The 24,715-nt window shown below is 29.9% G+C and overlaps 13 protein-coding genes and 1 non-coding gene across 14 annotated transcripts; 9 read left to right on the forward strand and 5 right to left on the reverse strand.

Moving 5' to 3' along the window:
- Positions 1 to 380: 380 nt before the first annotated feature.
- On the forward strand, positions 381 to 2,606 carry NSI1 (Nsi1p; the record flags this gene model as incomplete). The annotated part of the gene is made up of 1 exon (XM_046078157.1): positions 381 to 2,606. The coding sequence occupies one exon, from the start codon at positions 381 to 383 to the stop codon at positions 2,604 to 2,606; it is 2,226 nt and encodes a 741-aa protein (XP_045934545.1).
- Positions 2,607 to 3,068: 462 nt separating this feature from the next.
- Positions 3,069 to 4,253, reverse strand: SCDLUD_003605 (40S ribosomal protein uS17; the record flags this gene model as incomplete). The annotated part of the gene is made up of 2 exons (XM_046078158.1): positions 3,069 to 3,461; positions 4,209 to 4,253. The coding sequence occupies 2 exons, from the start codon at positions 4,251 to 4,253 to the stop codon at positions 3,069 to 3,071; spliced, it is 438 nt and encodes a 145-aa protein (XP_045934546.1).
- Positions 4,254 to 5,271: 1,018 nt separating this feature from the next.
- SCDLUD_003606 (SDR family oxidoreductase) lies at positions 5,272 to 6,315 on the forward strand (the record flags this gene model as incomplete). Its single annotated transcript, XM_046078159.1, has 1 exon — positions 5,272 to 6,315. One exon carries the CDS (start codon positions 5,272 to 5,274, stop codon positions 6,313 to 6,315), a length of 1,044 nt encoding a protein of 347 aa, XP_045934547.1.
- A 73-nt stretch (positions 6,316 to 6,388) lies between these two features.
- SCDLUD_003607 (Zn(II)2Cys6 transcription factor) lies at positions 6,389 to 8,413 on the reverse strand (the record flags this gene model as incomplete). Its single annotated transcript, XM_046078160.1, has 1 exon — positions 6,389 to 8,413. One exon carries the CDS (start codon positions 8,411 to 8,413, stop codon positions 6,389 to 6,391), a length of 2,025 nt encoding a protein of 674 aa, XP_045934548.1.
- Positions 8,414 to 8,736: 323 nt separating this feature from the next.
- FMP23 (Fmp23p) lies at positions 8,737 to 9,327 on the reverse strand (the record flags this gene model as incomplete). Its single annotated transcript, XM_046078161.1, has 1 exon — positions 8,737 to 9,327. The coding sequence occupies one exon, from the start codon at positions 9,325 to 9,327 to the stop codon at positions 8,737 to 8,739; it is 591 nt and encodes a 196-aa protein (XP_045934549.1).
- A 612-nt stretch (positions 9,328 to 9,939) lies between these two features.
- GIP1 (protein phosphatase regulator GIP1) lies at positions 9,940 to 12,660 on the forward strand (the record flags this gene model as incomplete). The annotated part of the gene is made up of 1 exon (XM_046078162.1): positions 9,940 to 12,660. One exon carries the CDS (start codon positions 9,940 to 9,942, stop codon positions 12,658 to 12,660), a length of 2,721 nt encoding a protein of 906 aa, XP_045934550.1.
- Positions 12,661 to 12,883: 223 nt separating this feature from the next.
- SES1 (serine--tRNA ligase SES1) lies at positions 12,884 to 14,281 on the reverse strand (the record flags this gene model as incomplete). The annotated part of the gene is made up of 1 exon (XM_046078163.1): positions 12,884 to 14,281. One exon carries the CDS (start codon positions 14,279 to 14,281, stop codon positions 12,884 to 12,886), a length of 1,398 nt encoding a protein of 465 aa, XP_045934551.1.
- A 747-nt stretch (positions 14,282 to 15,028) lies between these two features.
- Positions 15,029 to 15,101, forward strand: SCDLUD_003611. Its single transcript has one exon. It is a non-coding gene; the product is annotated as a tRNA-Val (tRNA).
- Positions 15,102 to 15,348: 247 nt separating this feature from the next.
- Positions 15,349 to 15,867, forward strand: ATG31 (Atg31p; the record flags this gene model as incomplete). The annotated part of the gene is made up of 1 exon (XM_046076678.1): positions 15,349 to 15,867. One exon carries the CDS (start codon positions 15,349 to 15,351, stop codon positions 15,865 to 15,867), a length of 519 nt encoding a protein of 172 aa, XP_045934552.1.
- A 61-nt stretch (positions 15,868 to 15,928) lies between these two features.
- FAL1 (ATP-dependent RNA helicase FAL1) lies at positions 15,929 to 17,161 on the reverse strand (the record flags this gene model as incomplete). The annotated part of the gene is made up of 1 exon (XM_046078164.1): positions 15,929 to 17,161. The coding sequence occupies one exon, from the start codon at positions 17,159 to 17,161 to the stop codon at positions 15,929 to 15,931; it is 1,233 nt and encodes a 410-aa protein (XP_045934553.1).
- A 421-nt stretch (positions 17,162 to 17,582) lies between these two features.
- DAS2 (putative uridine kinase DAS2) lies at positions 17,583 to 18,404 on the forward strand (the record flags this gene model as incomplete). Its single annotated transcript, XM_046078165.1, has 1 exon — positions 17,583 to 18,404. One exon carries the CDS (start codon positions 17,583 to 17,585, stop codon positions 18,402 to 18,404), a length of 822 nt encoding a protein of 273 aa, XP_045934554.1.
- Positions 18,405 to 18,914: 510 nt separating this feature from the next.
- SCDLUD_003615 (uncharacterized protein) lies at positions 18,915 to 19,574 on the forward strand (the record flags this gene model as incomplete). Its single annotated transcript, XM_046076679.1, has 1 exon — positions 18,915 to 19,574. One exon carries the CDS (start codon positions 18,915 to 18,917, stop codon positions 19,572 to 19,574), a length of 660 nt encoding a protein of 219 aa, XP_045934555.1.
- Positions 19,575 to 20,083: 509 nt separating this feature from the next.
- TCM62 (Tcm62p) lies at positions 20,084 to 21,784 on the forward strand (the record flags this gene model as incomplete). Its single annotated transcript, XM_046078166.1, has 1 exon — positions 20,084 to 21,784. The coding sequence occupies one exon, from the start codon at positions 20,084 to 20,086 to the stop codon at positions 21,782 to 21,784; it is 1,701 nt and encodes a 566-aa protein (XP_045934556.1).
- Positions 21,785 to 22,405: 621 nt separating this feature from the next.
- GCV1 (glycine decarboxylase subunit T) lies at positions 22,406 to 23,602 on the forward strand (the record flags this gene model as incomplete). The annotated part of the gene is made up of 1 exon (XM_046078167.1): positions 22,406 to 23,602. One exon carries the CDS (start codon positions 22,406 to 22,408, stop codon positions 23,600 to 23,602), a length of 1,197 nt encoding a protein of 398 aa, XP_045934557.1.
- Between the last annotated feature and the right edge of the window lie 1,113 nt (positions 23,603 to 24,715).

Below are 24,715 nucleotides of genomic sequence, written 5' to 3' on the forward strand. Positions count from 1 at the left end.
CGAATAATATGTTGTTAGTAACAATTTTAATAGATTGCCATTGTCAGAATTTGATTGGTTAGTTCTTCGGGTAAGAAACAATTGAAGATCTTTTCGAGTGACAAATGACCGGGTAACGATATTTTATATGGAATTAAAAAAGAAAAAGAAAAAGAAAGAAAAAGAAAAATAAGTAGCATAGACAATTATATCTCTCTCTCCATTTTCCCATTTGCAAGCAATTGTTCTGTTTCTTTTTGACATACTTTTTTTGTCTTTTAATTAAAAATCATATTACCCTGCTTTTTGGTTTGAAAATATACTCAAAAATTTTCGTGTTGTTTACTAGACGAATAAAATATTAGAGATTAAAAAACAAGGACTAAACGATTTTGCAAGAAATGTCAAAGGCTGTTTCGCAAACCAACACTTCTCGTGTTAGTACAGATGACGACAATGACTACGATACTTCGACAATTACTGCTATTCAAAGCCATAATAATGATAACAGAGAAGAAACGTCCGATGTATTGAAATATATGAAGGATGCTTCTGAAGATGAGGATGAAGAAAATAATGACGTTGTTGAAGCGGCTTTGGCTGCAGTAACTGCAACTACAAGTGAAAATAATATAGTAAATCTTGATCCATTTGTTCAAAGATCTAAGAAAATTCAAAAAGAGGAAAAAGAAATGAATAGAAAATCTTTAAAACAACATCAGTTGGAGGAAAGTCTTTCTCCTGTAACCCTAGGTGTAACTGATACCGTACTTACCACAAAAGATCAAGTTCCCAAAAGGAAAAAAAAGAAAAACAATAATAGCAAGAGCAATAAAAGTGATATACAGCAACGTAGCAGCAATGTTCACGTAATTAATACTGATAATAACGAGAAAGTCACTGGTGATATCACTTTTTCGAATGAAAATGCTGATACTGTATCAAGAAAAAGAACTAATGAATTTACTTCTGATGTTGAGCACAACTACAATTCGAAAAAAACCAAGAAACAAACAGTAGAAGTTGATCCCGCTTTGACAAATATAGATGAAACCGAAAGCAGCAATGGTGATATTAAACCTATCGATGAAGATTCCAACTCTAAAGATAATATTAATGATCAGGCATTAGGTGAAATTGATTACGCTGCACATATTGCAACTCTTTTGAAAAGCCAAGTTTCTGTCGTTTCTAATGACAGCAATATTGGTGAAGAAAAAGAAGGACAAGACGTTACCGCTGCAAATAATAAAACCAAAGATTCTGTGAAAAAAAAGGACGAGGCTAAAGAAAGTACGGATGACTTAATATCAAATGCCAAAGATAAAAAGGAAGAGGAAAAGGACATAACTAAGGAAATCAATGACAAAGCAAATAATTCTACTGCTGGGGCCACAGAATTGAAAAGGACTGTTGCCATGCCAGCTCTAGCACCAACACATCATACCAAATCAAAGGCCTTTGATAGTCAGGAGGAAAATGCTATCGACGAATATATTTTAGAATATTGTGGTCAAAAGGGGTTTTCTAGAGAAGATTTTTGTGATAGGATTTGGTCTAATGGAGGTCGCAAAGATGATTTCTGGGTTAGATTATGTCAAGTGTTACCACATCGAACTAGATCGTCTATTTATAAACATGTTAGAAGAAGATATCATATCTTTGAGCAACGTGGTAAATGGACACCTGAAGAGGACACCAAGCTAAAAAATTTGTGTTTAATTAAAGAAGGTCAATGGTCTTATATTGGTCAACAATTGGGCAGAATGCCTGAAGATTGTAGAGATAGATGGAGGAATTATTTGAAATGTGGCGAACATAAAAATGCTAATAAATGGACCAAAACTGAGGAGGAAAAATTAGTTAAAGTTGTCACTGACATGTTAAAGATTTTTAATAATGTTACCGAGGGCGACAGTGAGCCACAAAGTTTAGAGAACAAACAAGCTGATGGAAATGAAAAAGCTACGAATTCTGCCGAGGACACGGATGAGAGTGCCACTAAAAATAATGGTAATGAAAACATTGACCTTGAACTTATCAATCAAAACGTCAAACAGGAGACAGAGGAAGAAAAAGATGACGAAAAGCTACTAGACGGAAAATTTAAAGAAAAGGAGAATATGGTTGACGAAAATGATAAACCAATTAACAAATATAATAAACGCAGTCAAAAAGTGAAAAAAACAGTTCATCATTCGCCTCCCCCTTCTAATATAGATGTAACTATGAAAAGACTAAAGAATAACGTTACTAATGGTGTTAATTGGACGTTAGTTAGCGAACAGATGGGCGGTACAAGATCACGTATTCAATGCCGTTATAAATGGAATAGTATTATTGAAAAGGAAGCTATTAACATTTTGAATAACTTTGGCAGCAATGATATTGTAAATCTTTTGAACTGTATTAAACATGCCAATGTTGATTATTTCCATAATATTGATTGGGATGATGTTGCCAACAAGTTTCAACAAGAAGGTGCCAAGCTATCTCCTGATATGCTGAAGGCTTGTTTTAAAAGAATGAGGAGATCAGTAAAAATACCGGAATCCACCTCTTTAGCTGAAACACTTGATATTTTATTTAAAAGTGAGCAAAAAAAGGCAAGTTCAAGTCCTAAATAGAATGATTATTATCAGAGATAATTCGATTTTCAATACGCAATTGTTTTGACATCTGCAAATATATATATATATATATATGTTTGGGGATAATTATGTTTAAATTTTAGACTTATATATATATATATATTTAAAAAAGCGAGGGGGGGAAATAGAGGCATACTTTATATCAAAAATAGATACAGGTTTTTGCAAGTTTTTGAATTGAAGGAATGATTGCACTTAAGGTTTTAAAAATATATTGATACGCCAGTAGTAGTACAAATAAAAAGTTAAAGCAAAAATACTGAACATATTTTTTTAAAAAAAAAAAAAGTATAGATTAACAGCACTAAAGGATTAATTATAAACAAAATATAAAAAAAAGATACATACATATATATATATATATATATATATAGACTATATAATTTTCATATTATTCTTTTTTCATTTTTTTTTTGAAAAAAAAAAAAAAGATTTCGTTTAAAACTTAGAGAATTTCTTGTTGGCTTTACCAGAGGCAGCAGCAACCTTCAAAACATTGAATCTAACGGTCTTAGAGACTGGTCTACATTGGCCAACAGTAACGATATCACCAATTTGAACACGGAAAGCAGGAGAAACGTGGACTGGAACGTTCTTGTGTCTTTTTTCGTATCTGTTGTACTTTGGAACGTAGTGCAAGTAGTCTCTTCTGATGACAATAGTACGATGCATTTTGGTAGAAACAACAGTACCGGTCAAAATCTTACCACGGATAGAAATATCACCAACAAATGGACATTTCTTGTCAATGTAATGACCTTCAATGGCTTCTTTTGGAGTCTTGAAACCCAAACCAACATTCTTGTACCATCTCTTAGTACGTCTGTTAACCTTGGTCTTTGGGTTAGTGAAAATATGTGGTTGCTATATTAAAAAAAGGTGTTTTTATTCCAGTCTTGGTTATTGTTATATTTCACATAATTCAATAAGGGAAAAAAAAAAGTTTCAATGTTAGTAAGTCTGGTTTATCAATTTTGTGGTTCTATAATAGAACTTTCAGAGAATAAATTAAAAAAAAATAAAATAAAATAAAATAAAAATAACACCATGTAAATGGCAACATATTTCCATTAAAATTTAAAACAAAACCATTACTTATCAATGTCCCCATGTCCCAGCTCTGATATATGCTATTATCTTTTTTTAAACAAATAAACCTTGGAGAATATTCCCAATGGTGGATATTTTGATTGAACTTATCTTTATAATATCGAGTTTTTTCCCCCTCTAATGGAACATAATTTTTTTTCTCGTTGCTATCTAAATGACTTCACGTTGTAAATTTTCAGTAAACAAAATTCCACTTAATACAATAAGATTACGGCACTTTCTACAATCCCATAACTTGTTTTGTTTTAAATCTTATTTTTATATGAATTAGGAATATAATATTCTCCGAGGTGATATATATTAGTTACAACCAAATTATTTTTTTTTTTGGTTCCATATACATATATATAATGTAACAACATGTATTTAATCCATTTAGCCACAGATGTTTTTATTTTTTATCTTTTATTTTTTACTTTTTAAATAAATCCGTCTTTCCTCTCTGTTTTCGAATATTTCATGACATACCTTTTGGAAAGCTCTTTCAGCTTGAACGTTCAATTCAGTGGACATCTTGATAGTTTCACTTTGATCTGCTCTTTTTATTTTTTTTATTAATAATGATTAAAAATTATATGAAAAATAGAGATGGCAAGGACAAAAAAAACGAGTTGTTCTTAAAACAGGTAGGGGAAATTGAAAAGTGAAAGACAAGAAACAGAAAAATCAAAATACGAAAGAAAAAAAAAAAAAAAAAAAAAAACAAAAAACAAAAAACAAATAAAATTTGGAAGGGAAAAGGCCAATGGTTTAATTGTGAGCTGGAAAAAGATATTAGGCTAAAACACCAATTTTACAGCGTGTAAGAACACCAATAATAATGACAAAAAAAAAAAAAAATAATAATAATAATTTTATATCTGTGTATATTAAAATGGACTAACCATTAAAAGGAATCTTTGGAAGATCAACCCAATAATTGTAAAGGAATGTGATAGTAAATAGAAATAAAGATTTAATATAAAATAAATTAATTACGCTGGAGGCCAGCTTAATTGGTCATATTGAATTATTCGGGCAGGTCAAGATTATTACGGCAATAAATAAAAATGGAAAAAAAAAAGATTTATTTTTTAAAAAAGCATTATGGTGTACCAATGTTTTTATTTGTCATAAAATAATAATAATTGTAATTATAACCCTATCTTAGGGCTTCAGAAGGAAATAGGTAATAAAGATATATGGGATGTCATACGTCATTTCATCATATACATACATTGTTCATGGTATCCCTTAATGAATAATATTTCAAATCTTCCAATTTTTATTGTATTTTTTTCTGTTTTTCTTCTTTTCAAAACGAAATATTACAAAATAATAAAAATCTAAAATTATTAACTTTTATATACTTATAAATACATCTACTTTCTTCCTAAGTCCATTAAGGTATATTTATATCATATATATATATATATATATATTTTTCCCTTCTTCTTGTCTGCTTCTACTATGGTATTTAAAATATACCTCTCTCTCTCACTCTCTCTCTCCTAAATAAAATCGCAAAAAAAAAAAAACAAAAAAAAAATTAATGTCCAAGGGTACAGTTTTATTGACAGGTGCTTCAGGTTTTATAGCCCAGCATATTGTTTTAAGATTATTGAATGAAAATTATAAAGTCATTGGTACAGTTAGATCTGAATCCACCCGTGAAAAGATTGATAATCTATTCAAGAATGAAAATTTAGTGTTAGAGATTGTTCCCGATATCTCTAATTTGAATGCATTTGATGAAGTTTTGGCTAAATACAGCAACAAAATTGATTATGTTTTACACACAGCTTCTCCTTTCACATTCAATGTTAATGATTATGAGAAAGATTTATTGATTCCCGCTTTAAACGGTACCAAATCTATTCTAAATGCTATCAAGGAGCATTCGGTCGAGAGTGTTAAACGTGTTATCATTACCTCTTCTTATGCTGCTATTACTACCGTTGGAAAAGATGGTGATGCTAACGTAACATTTAACGAACATACGTGGAACCCAGCCACCTGGGAAAGTTGTCAATCAGATCCAGTCTCGGCTTATTGTGGCAGCAAAACTTTTGCTGAAAAAGTTGCTTGGGACTTTGTCAAGAAAAACGCTGGTTCAATTAATTTCACTTTAACCACTGTTAATCCGGTTATCGTTTTTGGTCCTCAATTATTTGATGCTTCTGTTGGTAAAAATCTAAACACCTCATGCGAGTTGATTAACGACATCGTTAATTACAAGGAAGGCGTTACACAATTTGATCCAGACTATTTTTTTTCTTTTGTTGATGTTCGTGATGTTAGCAAAGCACATGTTTTGGCTTTGGAAAAAAAGGAAGCTATCGGAAAGAGATTATTTTTGATTGCTGAAAGATTTTCCAATATAGAATTGTGTAATATTATTGCTAAAAAATTCCCTCAATTGAAAAATAAAATGCCCAGAAATGTGGATTTTGAAAACAATGACGGTAAAGCGCTTTACTCCAAGGCAGCTTACCTGGATAACTCTGAAACCAAAAAAATTCTTGGTTTTGAATTTATCACTTTGGAAAAATCTATTGATGACACAGTAGAGCAATTATTAAGAGTGAATAAATGATTAATTATATATGTGTTCAACTGTTTATATTATTATTTTCTTGCCTTTTTTTTTTTTTTTTTCTTTTTTTTTTTCATAATCCAAAGGATAAATCTCTAGATTCCTCTTTCATTATTATCCACCATGGCTTTCCCGGATTGGCCCAGCATCTTTCTATGATTTTCTTTGCCTGTGAGGCAGTTTCGACGCCGGTTTCAATTAAGGAAATCAAATGATCTAATATTATAACCCTATATCCTATTAAATCTAGATCGATTAGTTCGCACCCAACACAAAACAGCGCAAAGACAATGCATTGAGAAGCTGGTGAACCAACGGGGACATGATTACTCATTATATTAACAATTCTTTGGATTAATGTTTTAACTTCTGTGTTGTTATTTTTTTTCTCCAAAACTCTTCTTTCCAGCTGCAAAACACCGGTTAATGCAAAAATTAAATTGATGGCTCGCAATGTTCTATAAGCTGTACATTTAGCTTTAATGGTAAAATTATAAACTTCTTGATCTTTATAATATAATTCAAATATTGTATCTCTGGCAGATTCAGAATCTTTTAAATATTCCAACACCGACTTTTTCAAGGTCAATACTTTAAAATAATCAATTAAGGTCTTGTTTTCTTTGAAAATAGTATATTTAACAATCTCACTTAAGTAGGACAGAACCTGGACATCGACACCACTAAAATATTCGATATCCCTTAGCTGTAGTCTCAATTCATACAAATCTTCAGTTTCATACTTGTAATCCAGTATAGTTGAATACATTGAAAATGCATCGTTAAATACCACAGATGATCCTTCTTTATTGTGACAACTAGTCAGCCCTGAAACTATATCCATGTAATTGAACCAATTTAATAAAAATTGTGTTTCTGCAGTAAACTTGTGGTGCACTTTAGCTTCAGGGGATATCACTATTGCTGTATTGCGCGTTGAAGTGTTACCACCAATGGTAAACCTATTATGGATCAATTGCTTCCCACCGCTAATATGTATTCTCCATTTATTATCACCAAAATAAATACTAAATACGCCAAACATTAGTATATTGGCCAATGTTTCGTTAGTCAAACATTTGTCTTTATCATTTAGTTTCAGGACCAGTGTTGATATAGCTTCATTTATTAGATTGTTTGACAGCATTTGCTGGAAACTGTTATCCACCAAATCAGCATCAGACATATTATTATTCATAAAGGATGATTGCATTGCTCTTTGGTTCGAACTGAATGCAATAACTAATTTCATTAATGATTCACTACTTGAGGCCAATTTAGGGAAAATGGTATAAAATGGATTATTAGAGTAAATTGCTGTTGGAGTCGGTACAAACATTCTGCAACTTTCGGTTAAAAAGAATTCAAACAAATCATATTCTGTATTACGAGATGGAATTTGTGGAATAGTTAAAAGAACTGTAGCCTCTTCTTCTAACGGAGGGGGTGAATTTGAAAGAAGTATATCTTTAATATTTGCTTTTCCTTCTATCTCTGTATTGTTGTTGTTATCTTCTCTTTCCAAAGAACATTCTTCGAATTTTGGTGATTTCAATATTTCTTCTATCACAAATTGTTTCGGTGTTGACAAATTAAAAGTTGTTGTTAGGTCGTTTATCGTTGAGATATTGCAAGCCTGTATTTTCTGTGCTTTTATTGTCTCTGGTTGCACTTTCCTTTCTGATAGTATTACATAGTCGTCTTTTTCACCAAATTCTCCCCCTTCTGTATCGAAAGTTAAAGATTTTTCATCAACTTGAACTATTTTGTATTTTGAAAAGATAGAAGAGTTTTTTTTTTTCTTCCTGATTTTATCTTTTTTAATAATATTACGTTCATCTTGATTTATATTTGTTTTTAACATTGTATGATTATTTTCAGTAGCAAGAGCAATCACACCATTGACAATCTTTGTGTTGGGTAAGTCTGTTTTTAATTCTCTATTTTTAAATGGTCTTCCGCCCCAAACAAAGACTTTAGAGTAGTCACAATGTTTTATATTTCTTTTAATACAATTTGAGCAAATGGGCTTGTTTTCATCACATTTAATTCTTAATTTTTTGCAGTGCTTACATCCATTTCTTGATTTAAGATTCATTATTTAACCTGGAAAGAGGAAATAGACTTTATAGTTTTTTTTCTTTTTAGTTTTTTCTTGTCTTATTTATTGATTCAATTTGTTTATTTAAGATACGAGATAATTCAAATCAAGGGAGGGGGGGGGTGGATATAAGAATAAATAGAGAATTGTAATTTTTTTTTTTTTTTTTTTTTTTTTTCCTTTTTTTTTCTTTTTAAAAAGAATCTAAAAAAAGATACATAAAAAAAAGGTAACAGTACTGTTTATATGGGAAATTATATATAAAAATAATATTAGACATATTAACAACAACAAAAAAATAATCACATTGTAAACCGGCTTTATTTTGTTTTTTGTTGTTTTTGAAATTCATCAAACGATTTTTTGCTTTGAATAATTATATCAAAGATAAAAGTATGACCACCATTTAACACCAATGTTATATTAACGTTATGTAAAAAATCTAAAAATCTATCGATAACTAATTTATCACCCATTGTAGGGAATTTAAAAGTTGATTTAATATCATCATCACAAAGTTTAGTATGCCTAGGCAATAATTCCATCTGGATATATTTTTCTAATTCGAAAACAAGTTCTTGCGGTGAGTCTTCAAAATCACTGAAACTTTTGTGTAATTCGGATTTTAAAAAAAGTTGGAAGGTTTCCAATTCGTCATAAAACTTTTCGATATATTGAGAATCTTCAGGTAACTGTTTGTACTCTGTTTCAGTAGTGTTATTGAAGGTATTAGTATTATTTAATGAATATCTTTGGATTATAGCCTTTGGTGGTATTATTACTGTTTGAGATATAGCTTTTGATTTTAGTATGATATTTGTATGAAAACACTTTGATGTATTAGTGATAACGTTATTGGTGATTAATGATAATGCTGGGGTAGTGATTGTTTTAATTAAAATGCTTGACATTTTTTGCTTTGTTATATTTTTTTATGAGTTTCGAGGGGGGGGGTTTTTTTATTTATTTATTTTTCATTTTAGATATAAAAATTAAGTTGTTAAAGATAATATTTTTTTCTTTTTTTTTTTTTTTCTTATTCGAATTAAAAGAATCGAATTTAACATAAGAGGCGTTTAATGTTGATTGAAAAAGAATTAAAAATTAAAACAAAAAAAAATGCACCTTATTTTTGTCTGTTGATGGTGGGTAATAAATGACCAAAAAAAATAATAATAGTAATAAAGTTTAAATTAATAGAAATAACGATTTATGATTATTTTGCAAAGTTGATGATATTTCAAGGATTAACGAGTTAGTTTTAATATTTGTGTCTTGTTGTAATTTTTACAATAAGTGAGATTGTTAATAACGATTACAATTAAAAAGAAAATGTGATAAAGTTCGCTTTATGTGACACAAAGCGAATTTTAGTGTTGAGGGGAAGAAATGGATATAATTTTAATGTAATGCAGCAATTTAAAATTATCATTTTTAGTTTTAGTTTTAGTTTCAATTTCAATTCCAATTTCAATTTCAAGAGAAAGAAAGAAAGACACTCCACCAAATAAACAAATTAATAAATGACTCCATTAAAAGAAACTTTCTCCAAGGGCAATAACACCCATTTTTTATCCATAACAAACAATTCTTTCTCTCCGTCTTCTAAACTTCCCTTTCCCGCATCCCCACCAATTAACTCTACAGCAAATCTCGGCACAAATCCTCAGAAAAATAAATCATTTAATAATAATATTACTATGACTAATATCGATAGCCATTCTCACTCTATAGATGTCAACACTACTACTTTTAAAACTAAAAGAACCAAATTTACTAAATTCCTTTTATTTCAACGTCCTGATAATAACTCTACTAATAATAAAAATCATACAACAACTAACCATTCTAAACTACATCTAAAGCACAAAATGAAACGATATTTCAAATCTTTTACCTCTAATAACAATCCCAACCATACTACTACTGTTGAATCCAAGGAAAATCTAATATCCTGTACAGAACTAAATACTTTGTCTAATGAGGCACTATCGTGTTATAATCAATTCACTGGTAATCTTGTAACTACTTATCCAAATCATCAATTCAAACAGATAACATCAAGTATTGGAACTTTAAAAAGAGACACAATTCCCCCATTAACTGATGCCATTTTAAAAACAAACAAATTTCAAGAATCTTCTTCCCTAATGGTTAAAACTAAATTACCTAATGAAATTGACCCCGCATTTAATTTAGAACCCATCAATTCAATGAATTATGAGGATTTAAAGCTTTTAAAAAATAAATTTAATAATATTTCCATATCTTTCAGTTCCGATTCCTTAACAACTGATGTGGAAAATGTTTCTACAGCTGAGGCGAATCACAAGGATATTGATGAAAAATGTCCCTTTACTACTTCCATATTGAATAATTATGATGAAGAAGATTTACCATCTTCTTATGAACCCATTCTTTCCCTTACAGATGACACTATTCCTCCAAGTTTAACTACTTCTAATTCTACCATTTGCAGTGAGTACGAAGAAAAGTCAGATACTGGTGATGATGATGATGATGATGATGATAGAGTTGTTGTTAGTGATAATAATAATCCTAATAACAATGACAATGCTAAAAGCGTTACTAACACTAATATATTGCCAGCTAAAGACAAACCAATATCTATAAAAAATGAGAATGAAATGGTGGCTAAAACTAAAAGCCCCACAAATGATGCCATTAAAAAGAAAGAATTAAAAACTTATCCCAGTAATATTAATAATTCGACATTTGTTCCCACAAAAACATACAATTTTGATGGTAATGACTTGCTCTCGTTAGTAATTCCCACTTTCAGATATTCAGATGAACTCCCCTTGAATAAAATTGTGGATGATGTTAGGAAAGGTCATATGACAGAAGAATACTTAATTGAAAAGGCAAATAATTTTGAAGCAGAATCGCTAACTTTTAAAGATGTTGGCTTCTATAGTAATGATAATAAATACATTGATGCTACCAATTACAGCAATAATGCTTACAATTGTGCCAAACCAAAAGTATCTCAGGAAAATAATGAGTTTAGTCCATTACTTGAACGGCGTAGTTCTGACACTATCTGTACTCCTACCGGAATTATTACTACACACTATAAAAATGAAGATGATAGCACACCTCATGGGACTTTAGTCTCTAATAGCAGTGGAAGCATTAGATTTAACAATTTTGCTTCTTTGGTTGTTTACGATTCCACTAAAGAATGTAATAGCAAACTAAAGAAAAATACTCAAAGCAATAATACAGGTAAGGCCCATGTCCAAGCTATTGGAAAATCTGATGTCAAGGTTGATGATTTTGCCACTAACAATATTTTAAATTTTAATAAATTTAAAAATTTAGGCACATTATCGTTGAGAAAAGATAGTACAAGTGACAAGGCTAGTATTGGCGCCATTTCCAACAGCGATAATTTTTTAATTAAAGCAAATAAACAAATTACTCACGACGATAACAACACTAATCTTGATGACAATTACGTTATTAACGGTAATCCAGAATATAGAGCCATCAAACAAAATAGCAATGATAATAATAAAAATAACAAACAAACTAATTCAGCAAATCTTTTAATAGGATTTCCAACAACAACTTCCCCTGATTTTGACAATGGAACTGTTGATAAAGGTTTCAGATTATCGTCTACTGGAAATTTTAAAAATAAATTCAAAAGCAGATTAAGCGCCATTCGCCAAAATTCATTACAAAGTAGAAGAGCAATAAATAACAATGGTACTGAGCAAATTCCACAAGATGGTGTTTGTCTGGCAGTTATAACTACTGTGAATGACAACGAAAAACGTAATCTCAACAGTGACAGTGATGCGAATAATAATAAGACTGTAAATGATATTAATAATAAATCTATTTTAAAAGTTAAAAATAATTTAAATGAAAAATATGAATATGTAAGAGCCAAAGGATGTGACACTGTTGATTTTGATTCGTTTATGGATTTTTTTACACAACACGAACAAGAAAGAATGGATTGTGAATTTATTTTGATAAAAATGAGAGAACAGCAATTATCCAATTATTATTCTGTGGATTTTTTCCCCGAATTGTTGAAAAAAAATGACTCTACAACCAAAGCGTACAGTTTCAGTAAAATGATGACAGAACAGAATATAGGAAGAAAAATTTCTGGTGCATCAAACGTTAACAATTTAAGTTATTTACAAGATACAGACAATTATAGTGGTATTAAAAGTAATGCCAACAATAAAAATGCTAATGTATAATTTTAACATCGCAGATTTTGGTCCTTTAGACATTATGTTAATATTTACAGCAATTATATTTGTTCCTTATAAATAGACTAATGTAAATTTAAAAAAAAAAAAAAAAAAAAATTAAACATTGATTCTAAGACGATAAATAAAAATGTAAAGCTTAAAAAAGAATAGAAAAAAGCATATATATATATATATATATATAAAGCATATTTAATAATTATATGACTTCTTACTTATTAGTATTAGTGGCCTTCTTCTTGTTGGAAGTAGAATTTTTTGGTAATTCCTTAACATATGGGATAAAATCAGGTTCGCCAGGAATATACTTTCTTAACACTTCTGGAATTTTCAAACCTTCTTCAGTTTGATAGTTTTCCAAAACACAACATAAAGCTCTTTCAGTGGCACACAAAGTGGAGTTTAAACAATGGACATATTTCTTTTCATTATCACCCTTCTTTTTAATACCGCATCTAATTTCCAAGTTTCTTGATTGATAATCGGTACAGTTTGAACATGAAACCAATTCTTTATATTCTTCTTGGTATGGGAACCAAGCTTCCAAATCATACTTTTTAGCAGCGGCATTATTTAATTCACCGGAAACTATACCAACAACACGATATGGTAATCCTAAAGATTGATAAAATTCTTCACTGTTACCAATCATTCTATCAAATTCTTGCCAAGAATTTTCTGGCTCAGTTAAAACAAATTGTTCAATTTTTTCAAAAGCATGGACTCTAAAAATACCCCATGCATCTTTACCATGAGCACCAGCTTCTCTTCTAAAACATGAAGAGAAACCAGCATATCTGATTGGCAATTGTTCTTGGGGTTTTTCAAACCATTCATTAGAGTGATAAGCACTGATTGGTTGTTCAGATGTAGCAATCAAATATTTTTCATCGTCACCATCAACAACTTTGTATAATTCTTCATCAAATTGACTCAATTGGACTGTCTTGGCCATAACATCTTTGTTCATCATAACTGGAGCTTGAATTGGGCAGTAGCCTTTAGAGGTTAAGAAACTCAAACCATAGTTAATTAAAGCCTGGTTCAAAAATACACCGTAATTCCTCAAGAAATAACCTCTATGGCCAGAGATTTTAACACCACGTTCTGGGTCATAGCCATCTAATCTCAATAAAATTTCATGGTGTGATAATTTGGCAGGAAACCTAGTTGCAGAGGCAACACGTTCAATTTTTTCCAAAGCAGCTGGTTTCCAAGTACGAATTAAGGCATTATCTTTTTCTTCATCGTTTGAAACAGGAACACTTGGGTGGACAATGTTACCCACCAAAAAAATTTTTTTTTTCAAATCTTCATCTTCTTTTTGTTCTTGTTCAGACAACCTTTTCTTTTCTTCATTTAATGTATCTTTTTCAGCTAAAAGTGCAGAAGCATCTTCTTTCTTTTTAAATTTTAACCCGATTTCCTTTTGGACTTTATTAATTTTTTTGTTAAGTTCATCTAGTTGAAATTTAGTTTTGACCCATTCTTTATAATCAGCAATGATTTCGTCGACTAATTCAACAGAAGCAAATCTAGCTTTTTGAGATTCCCTGATTAAATCTGGGTTACCTCCTTTTTCTTCTAAAAATAAGTTAATGTCTAACATAATGGGGATATAAGGTGCTATTGATGTACTATGCTTTATTTTTTTATATACAAAAAAAGAAAGAAAAAAAGCTGATAATAATTGAATTCACAAAAAAAAAAAAAAAAAAAAAAAAAAAAACTTTGAAGAAAGTCTAAATGTCCATTAGAAAAAGGTTTTATATATTTCCTCAGAAAAATGAGTAAAAAAACGAGTAAAAAAACGAGTAAAAAAATGAAAAAAAAAATGAAAAAAAGAAAAAAAAAAAAAAAAAAAAAAAAATACAATTTATCCGGGTACATGTACATTTTTTTTTTATTCTAAATTATCAAACTTTTTCCGTAGAAGTGAAAGTTCATTAATAAGCTACCAAATTTTAAAATAAATGTAGCACATGAACATAAAATTGTTTACTTTTAAATATTCACAATTCTTCATTCAGAAATAACATTTAAAATCTTATCATTGATAATTTTGACTGTCTCAAAGTAAATAATAACTATTTTTCTTTTTTAAGAAAAGACATCACTTATATGTTATTATCTAGATTTATGATTAAATATCACCTAATACAAACATGACAGAGTTGTTGTGCAACAAGTTCCGTTTATAATATCTATACATCTTTATGTAAAATTTACTTGTCCTAACCACACTCATAATTAAGTTACCATTCAAATACAAAAAAAAAAAAATTTTCTTTAACTATAAAATCATTATGTTTAATTCAGTATGTATTAGAACTTTACTAAGTACTACAACAAGATCGGTTCAGTGGTCCAGTGGTTACGACGTCGCCTTTACACGGCGAAGATCCCGAGTTCAAACCTCGGCTGAATCAATTAAAATGCGTTTATTCGCAAAATTTATTTTTTTTTTTTGACTTTTTTTTCCTTTTCTTCACCCTCCGCCCCCCCTCTCCCTCTCCCTCTCCCTCTCCCTCTCCCTCTCCCTCTCCCTCTCCCTCTCCCTCTCCCTCTCCCTCTCCCACGCTACGTTCTTAATTTCCCCCCCAAAACCAATAATAAAAAAGTTTAAAAGACAAACCTTTAATCAATACCAAATTAATAAGTAAACCAACATAAACTATGGATAACCAAAATCTGATAACACATCAAAATAAAAAACCTTTGATTCTAAGTATTCTAGATGAAAATGTTTTATTAAATAATTCTACAACCATCAAAACCAATAAATTCAAAAAGGAAGAAGAACCTTTGTATTATTTAACCAACAATATACATTACATTTTTGAAGATGATGATACAGCTACTACAAGCACTCCCTATAATAATATTAACAACGACAGCGATAATAATATAGAAAACATAATTACCATAGATGTCGACAAAGATTTTAATTTATTGAATGCCGATTTATTAAGTGATAAATATCAACTAATAGACTGTGTCACATCTACGACTGCCACTTCTGATACTACTGGCACCGTTAATAACAATAAAAACACTGGTACACTCCAACTAAAAGTCTTATCAGAATTTAAAGATTTTGTCATTGATCCCAACAATACTCAATATGATATTAATGATTTGATTTACATTTATAAAGAACAAAATAAACAATTACAGAAATTACTCAATAAATAAATAAACTAATACACACACACACACATATATATATATATATATATACATATATAAGTGATAACTAAGACAATTCTTCAATGTTGGCAGGCATAGGCTTAATTTTAACAGAGTATTGTCTTTCAATTTGTCTCAGTTTGGATATATCTTCCTTCGTCACAAAATTAATAGCAACACCCTTACGACCAAATCTTCCGCTTCTACCAATACGATGTATGTAGTTTTCCGTTATTTCTGGTAAGTCATAATTTATAACTAAAGAAATTTGTTGTACATCAATACCACGGGCCCATACATCCGTTGATATCAATACTCTCGAGTTGCCGCTTCTAAAATCATTCATAACACGATCTCTTTCTTCTTGTTTCATATCACCGTGCATTGAACTTACAGAAAAACTATTCTTTAGCATTTGTTGCGTTAACCAATCAACCTTTTTCTTTGTGTTGCAAAATATAACACACTGATTAATCGTTAGAGAATCATACAAATCACACAATGTATCAAACTTCCATTCTTCTTTCCCCACATTGACATGATATTGTTTGATACCATCCAAACTAATCTCATCTTGTTTAACTAAGATTTTTACCACATCACTACTTATAAATTTCTTAGTAATTTCTAATATATCTTTACTCATTGTGGCAGATACAACAATAACCTGTACGGTGGTTGGTAATTTGGCAAAAATATCATATATCTGCTGCTTAAACCCCAATGTTTCGCTTAATAATTCGTCTGCTTCATCCAAAACCAACATTTTAATTTTTCTTGTTGATAAGACTTGTCTTTTAATCATATCCAAACATCTTCCAGGGGTACCACTAACTATATGCACACCACCAGTGCCTCCAGATAATTTTTTCAAGTCTCCAGAAACTAATTTCCCGCCTGTTAATGCCATAGTTTTGACATTCATGTAATCACCCAAATTGCCAACAACTGTACAAATTTGCGTGGCTAGTTCCCTAGTTGGGGATAAAATAATTGTTTGTGTATCTTTAATTGAAGTGTCTATGACTTGTAACATACTAATGGCAAATGTCGCAGTTTTACCAGTACCTGATTGTGCTTGTGCTATTACATCTTTACCTGAGATAATTTGAGTGATTGCCCTAGATTGAATTGCTGAAGGGGCTTCAAAGCCGAAACTATATATACCACGCAATAGTTGTGGTTTTAAATTCATACTTTCAAAAGTGGGACTGACTTTTAAAGCTTTATTTTTAGTAGCCGATTTAAATTTCTTGAATTTTATTTTAGCATCCAGTTCTCTATTAAATGGGACAGACATGGCTAAGAAAAAAAAAAGTGTGTGAAGAAGAGGGGAGGGGAGGGATAGATGAAATATATGATGATGTTTGGGTTACCTGCTTTAACGACTTGGATCAAAATGGTTAATGTTCTTAATCTAGTGATGAGTTAAATAAAATCATAAATCAAAAATCTGTTTTATTACGTTTAAAAAAGGACAAAAAAAAAAAAAAAAAAAAAAAAAAAAAAAGTAGCGTTTCTTTTTTTGCTTCTTCTTCTTCTTCTTCTTCTTCTGTCTAAAATAGAACAAATGTGATATATAGATTTTTTTCCCTCACATTTCATGAAAATAAAGTGAATCAACAATCTTTTAAAACGAATGTATTGCATTACCAATAAAAAAAAATAAAGAGTATATTAATAATAAAAAGGACAGAAAGCAATAGTCTCTAGAACAAATTATGACTAAATATTTTATTTCTATAGGTGGTGGTCATTTTAGTGGTATTCACGCCATTACGAAAACAATAAAACACAAGTTAGGTAAAATATTTCCTAATTATAAAATAACAATAATAGATTTAGATGAGCTAAGATCAAACGAGCCAACCACGATGACTTATACGGATAAAGACATAGATTTTATTAAATTATACAAATCATTAACAGAGCCAAATGATACCATTTTTGATGAAGCTGAGATTATATTAATATGTGGTGTTTATGCTCTATATAACCCAGATATCAATCGTATAGCTGATTTAAAGATATTCATGGATAGCGATAGTGATACTAGGTTGATTAATTTAATTCAAAGAAGTAGAAGATCTATATCCTCTGGAAATCCCAATCAAACTGAAAGAGAAAACATTTCTAAACAAGACGCTATTGATCTAGAAAAAGCCGTTAATTTGTATTTAAACCACTTGAGACCAGAATGGTCACAATATATCGAACCTAGTAGAAGTAATGCAGATATGATTGTACCAATTTCTGTCTCTAAAGAAACGATGATTATTAATGACGACACTGGTAACAGCGTTGGGAGTAACAATACACAGGAAGCTGCCTGTATGATATTTGTGGATGGTATAGTCAGAATTATAGAAGACAATGAAGGAAGAAGAAATAATGAAAGTAATGACAGTGGTGACAGTAGTACTGGTAATCACAATAATAGTATATTAAACAAACAAAGACAATCTTCTATGATATTTCCTAAATTAGATTTCCAAAGGGAAAGATTGTTGGTTGAGCAATCCCGGTATTTAGATATGAGCTAAGATGGTTTGCGAAGGTGTAATGCCTAACATGACATTTTTTTTTTTTTTTTTTTATTTTATTTTTCCTCTTTATATTTTCACGATATTTTTTGAATATGTTATATTTACTGGATATTTTCATTTGTATACAAAAATATAAAGAAATGTTCTTATTTTGTACGTAAGTCCGAGTATAATCGGATATAATGTATATTATTAATGAAAATGGGTCATTTGCATGGATATTATTGAACTATCCGTTAAAAAAATATAAGTTTTTAGGGGGGGGGGGGCAAAAGGCAAGGAAGAACTTTTGGTGTGAATTTGCCCTTTTTTTTTTAAAAAAAATATATATATCACTTTTTTTCATCATCTCTGAATTGCCATAATTTATATATAAAAGATGAATTATCAATAAACATTATTTATTTACTAAACATAAAGAAAAAAAGAGAAGAAAAAAAGAAGACAGGCGAAATAATACCATCTTTCTAATCACAAAATAGTATTGTCTTTATTTTCAAATACAAGATGAGATTTTTAAAAGTTATTGGTATTGCATCTGTACCAATTATTGGTGGATCCGTATACTTTAAACACAAAATAAACTCAGAGTTTCCTATAATTCCTGCAGCCCAATTACCCAGGAACTCACAAATTTATCGGAGACTGCTTGCCGCTCAACAACAAGTTGACAATAAGGAAACCACCTATTATCCGAAAATTGAAGGTTTTAAGAAAACAATACAAATTAATAATCCTAAGGCCAATGTTAATGTTGTCTCCAGCGAATTTTTTTCTAGTACCGTTTTAGGTAGAATTTTACAAAATAAGTTGATTTCTAACGAAGACTTCCGCTTTTCTAAACGGTTACGTCGGTTTAGTGAAAACGTTGAACTAGTCAACCAAGAGGAAGACACTGTAAATAATTATAATTCTACTCTCTTAAAATGGAAGAATCTACGCCCCACCTGGTTTAGCAGCAATACAACAAGACGGAATAATGCTAAAGGCGGGTATAGTGAGGTTTTCATTGAACAGTCTGGTAATTGCGTATTTGACATTTATTTCATAAATGCGTATGAATTTAGTGTTTTAACAAATGAAACGGATATTTCTGAGTGGGATTTATCTCGATTTAGGAATTTTTCTAGACTCATGTTGTATAGAGGAACCAAATTTATAGATTGATTACATATTTACTTAGTTATCATTTAAACTCGTTTACTATTGGAAAGTTAAAGTTTTATTAATTATATTTTATTTTATTATCTTGGTAGACGATGAAGGAGTATCTTAAATGAAGTTATTACTTTTTTTTTTTTTTTTTTTTTTTTTTTTTTTTTTTTCCATTTTTTATTTAAAATTGGCTGTCATTTTGACTAATATGCTAGGATTTTTTTATTCCGAATTAAAACTTTGTTCTTCATTTCTCGGATTTATTGTTATTTTCGGCTTAGGCATCCACTAATTATAAAATTAACCAAAGAAAAAAAAAAAAAATGAGCAAAAAAATGGCAACTCATATTAATAAACTTTTATTCAAAAGAAACACCTAACAAGAATTATCACCAAAGTAATATTTTCGTTAACAAAATCAATTGATTTTCTCTGCATATAATCAAAAATACTAGCAACAAATCCAAACATAAAATAACAATAACAACAACAACAATAAAAGGTTAAAAAAATAAAAAATAATGATGCATCGATTCCAAGCTGTGGCCAGAAGATCCATTAAGACATTGCACACACCAATAATCACTATTAAAAATGACCCTGCAAAGAGGTTAGATTTGCTATTTTACTTAAACACATTGAACAAGGTTTTAACCTCTGCCCAGTATAACAATACTATATTGTATGAGAATAGATACAAACATATACCTGAAATGATTACTTCTAAGGATTCCTACAAACTGCATAGATTAATTGAAGTAATGGTTGAAAATTGGGAGAAAAAAGAGATTTTAAGTAAGTCCACAGATCCACAAACTAAGTTGGGGAAAATAGGCCTACGTATTTTCTTGGACATTTGTGCGAATTTTAATAAAGATATTGATTATTTGTTGGCAACTACCTTAGCTGTTGAGTTATTGAAAATATATGTTAAAATTCCTACCAAAGAAACTGTTGATGCAATTGAAAATGTTTTAACTAGAATGAGTGTATTTTTATCTGAGAACAAATTAATGCTAGATCTTACTTCTAGAGCCTCAATAGATAATATCTGTCGAAAACTTTTTTCGAAAGAAAACTCTGATGTAGTTATTAAGACTTTAGAAAAATTGGATTATAAATTAGTTTCCAGTGATTTGGTTAGAGTTGTTCGCGGTAAGAAATTTACTACTGAATTGGAAGTTAATAAAGGGTGGAAATATTATGGTGGGATTAAAGATAATAACCCAGCTTACTTGCGGTCGTTGGGAATAAGTGAATCGAGTCGTAATAAATTAATTTCATTAGATGAAACGGCACTAGTTTTATTTATTGACGATAAAGTATTAAGGGACGCAAATAAGATATTACCCACTTTACATTATTGTAACAAAGAGGATAAATCTTTGGTGATTTTTATTAATGGAGATGTTAAAGGGGATGCGTTGAATGCTATATCCATTCACAATAATAAATCTTCAAGACAGAATAAAAAGTCCAAAATTTTGATTTTTAACTATGTGCCGGGAGACCATAGGGGTTTAGAAATGACCGAAAATTATGATTTTATTAAATTTTGTAAATTGCCCAAGGGGTCAGGAAGTATTTATAGTCAAAAATTTAGTGAATATGTTCCAAGTAAAATAACAAAGGATTTATATTTTGGTGAAATTGAATCAGTTAAGGCAACAACACTTGAAGCATTTTTATATAATGAAAATGATATTAACGGTAACGAGTGCTTACGTACTACAGTCACTGTTCATATTGGTGGCAGTAGTGAATTAGAAATTGATCAGAAAAGGGTTGAGTTGGATACTATTTTTAATGATTTTTTAGCTAGTGCTTTAAGTGATGGTGTTTTGCCTACATATGGGGTTTCTTTAGTTAAAGCCTTATCATGCATTAATAACGTAAATAAACCACTTTTTATTCCGATATTTGCTGAGTTGATGGAAAATTCGATCAAGAATGTTTACAAGATAGATAAATTCACTGCTTCAGCCAGGGTAGCCAAAACTCTTTTATTAGGAGATAGCACTGCTATGAAGAATAGTGAAACTTCCAATTTTGGTACAGCATATTTGAACGACACTTTTAAAAAAATTAACATGTTTGAAGTTGGATTATTAGAACCATGGAAGAAAATCGACAACACATTAAAAGCGATTTTATCATTTATTAAAATGGCCACTACATGTGATTATTTTGTTACTAAGGTTTACAAGGATAGGGTGAAATGATCTATAAATGGCATTGACTGAGCGCAATGATAATGCTAATAATCATAAATATATAGTAGTTTACACATGTACATAGTGATTAATGAATAAATTAAGGTTTATTTAACTATCTTGTAATCGTATATTGTAAACACAGTAGTTATCAATACCATCAACAGAATTATTATTATGATAGCCTATTAGCACACCATTTAAATATATAAAAGAAGTTAAAAAAGAAGTCAAAACATAAGAGTAATATGGCCTTATAACTTTTTTGACTTCGGTTTTTATTATGTAAAAGGGAAGCCAGCCGCCTTCCGATTCCTAGATTACCAGAATTAAGTTACAAAAGAATTATTTTTAGTAAGGGAAATTAACTCTGTTTTTAAATATAAAGGGAGGAAAATTCAATAAGACAAAAGAAAAAAAAAAAAAAAAAAAAAAAATGTATGTAATAAAAAGAAGGAAATAAAAATGAAAAGAATTATAAAAATAGCTATAAACAAAGTCTACTTATCCTAAAAGGAAAATTACCTTGTTCAATAATGATTTAGAGAGTCTATTCTTAGTACATCTGCGTATTGGACGAAAGAAAGAAAGAAAATAAAAAAAAATAAAAAAAAAAAGTAGCTCAATAGAATGTCGTTTGTTTTTAAAAGATTAAGCAGTACCGCTACTCCAATAAGGAAAACTGCTTTATATGAATTGCACACCTCATTGGGCGGTACTATGGTTCCCTTTGCGGGTTATTCTATGCCAGTAAAGTATGCCAAACAGACTCACATTCAATCCCACAATTGGACAAGAGAACACGCTGGATTATTTGATGTTTCTCATATGTTACAAAGCTCTCTAAGTGGTCCAGAAGCTACCAAGTTTTTACATAAGATAACGCCAACAGATTTTTCTAAAGTGCCATTAAATCAAGGTACGTTGAGCGTCTTATTACTACCTGAAACTGGTGGTATTGTTGATGATACTTTGATTACTAAACAAAAAGATGATCAATACTACATTGTTACCAATGCTGGTTGTATTGAACAAGACACGAAATTTTTTAGAAATCAACTAAAAGATTCTGGTTTTAATTGTAATTGGGAACCTATTTCTGGCAGAGCCTTGTTAGCGCTACAGGGACCAACGGCTCATTTAGCTTTGAAGAAACTTGTTAAAAATAGTGATGGATTAGATCATTTATTTTTCGGTTGCCGCAAAAATTTTCAATTGAACAATGGTGTGGATGTAGAAATTGCTAGGTGTGGCTACACTGGTGAAGATGGATTTGAGATTTCTATTCCAAATGAGAAAAGTATGGAATTTGCTGAGGCCTTGCTAAGGGATGCAGAAGTTGAACCAATCGGACTAGCCGCTAGAGACAGTCTAAGATTGGAAGCCGGAATGTGTTTGTACGGACATGAGTTAAACACCGATATCACACCAGTAGAGGCTTCATTAAACTGGGTTATATCTAAAAGTAGAAGGGGAGAAGGAGGAAGTTGTACTGAAAAGTTCAATGGGTTCTCAAAGATCATGGATCAATTAAATAATAAAAGCTACAATAGAGTTAGAGTTGGGTTTCAGTATTTGACAAGGGGTGCAGCTGCCAGACACGAAACAAGAATATTTGATGCTGATGGGAAAAGGGAGATTGGTGTAGTTACTAGTGGAAGTGCGTCTCCATCCTTGCAACACACAAACATTGGTCAAGCTTTCGTAGAAAGAGGTTTACATAAAAAGGGTACTAAATTAACTGTTCAAGTTAGAAACAGATTTTACCCGATTGAAATTGTACGCATGCCATTTGTACCAACTCATTATTACAAACCAAATTACTAAGGGTCTTTTTTTTTTTTCACAATTGTCGCTATTCTTTTTTTTTTCTTTTTCCATTTTAATACATTTTCACATACTTTATTATATATGTCAATGTTTAGAAAATTAATTTAATATCTATACATAAAGTAAAATTTATTTTATTATTATTATTATTAATTTTTTTTTTTTTCCTCTTGGATAATACCGACTTCTTCCCCCTCCCTTTTCAAGTTTATTTGAAACTTGAGTGATAAATCATCAGACTTTATATTTTAATTATGATTGGTAAAGAGGTCATTCATTTTAATTGTTTTAAGCAGCTGTTTTATAAGATTTGGCAAGGTTTTTTTTTTTTCTGTATAAAGGTTATTTTAGATATGTATAAGATTTATTTTTATAAACGATTGTTCAGGAAAAATAAAATGGAAAATAAAATGGAAAATAAAATGGAAAAATAAAATGAGAAAAAAAGAAAAAAAAAAAACTTCCGCTTCCGGTATCCGACATTTTCCGGTAGTACACGTAAACTCCTTTTTAATTTTTAATTTTTAATTTTTTTTTTAATAAAGAAACAAAAAAAATGACGGCGTTATTTTATAGGAAAAAGAAAAAAAGTGGGATTCGCACCACAGCTTTCTAACTTGATAAATTTTTATATGGCTCATTCATAAAATAATGCTACATCCAAATAACTTTAACGATATCCCCTCCTACTTTTCTTTTTTTTCTTTTTTTTTCGATAATTTCTGGTAAAACTTTTTATAAAACTTTCAAAGACTCAGTCCAACAGTTTTATATATATAAGGGTCGAGTATCTAATCATTCTTATAATGTTACATTTTTATTTTTTAATTTTTTCTTTTTTCCCTTCTTTTCAATTCTAATTTTAATTTTTATCTTTTTGAGAGAAAAATCCCGATGGAAAAAAAAGTAACAGAAAAAGAAAATTACAAGATTTTTTTTTAAATATAGATGTTTTAATCATTACGTCTATCACTAAACTAAAAAAAGCGAAGTACATACAAAAAAAAAAACATCTCCTCCACCCCCTTCCTTTCCTTCAAACGAAAGTTTTTTTTTTAAATATTTTATTACATTTTATTAGGTTTTGACATAAACTATAAATAGGAACAA

Source organism: Saccharomycodes ludwigii, chromosome IV (assembly GCF_020623625.1).
Source record: "Saccharomycodes ludwigii strain NBRC 1722 chromosome IV, whole genome shotgun sequence".
NCBI classification, from domain to species: Eukaryota; Fungi; Ascomycota; class Saccharomycetes; order Saccharomycodales; family Saccharomycodaceae; genus Saccharomycodes; species Saccharomycodes ludwigii.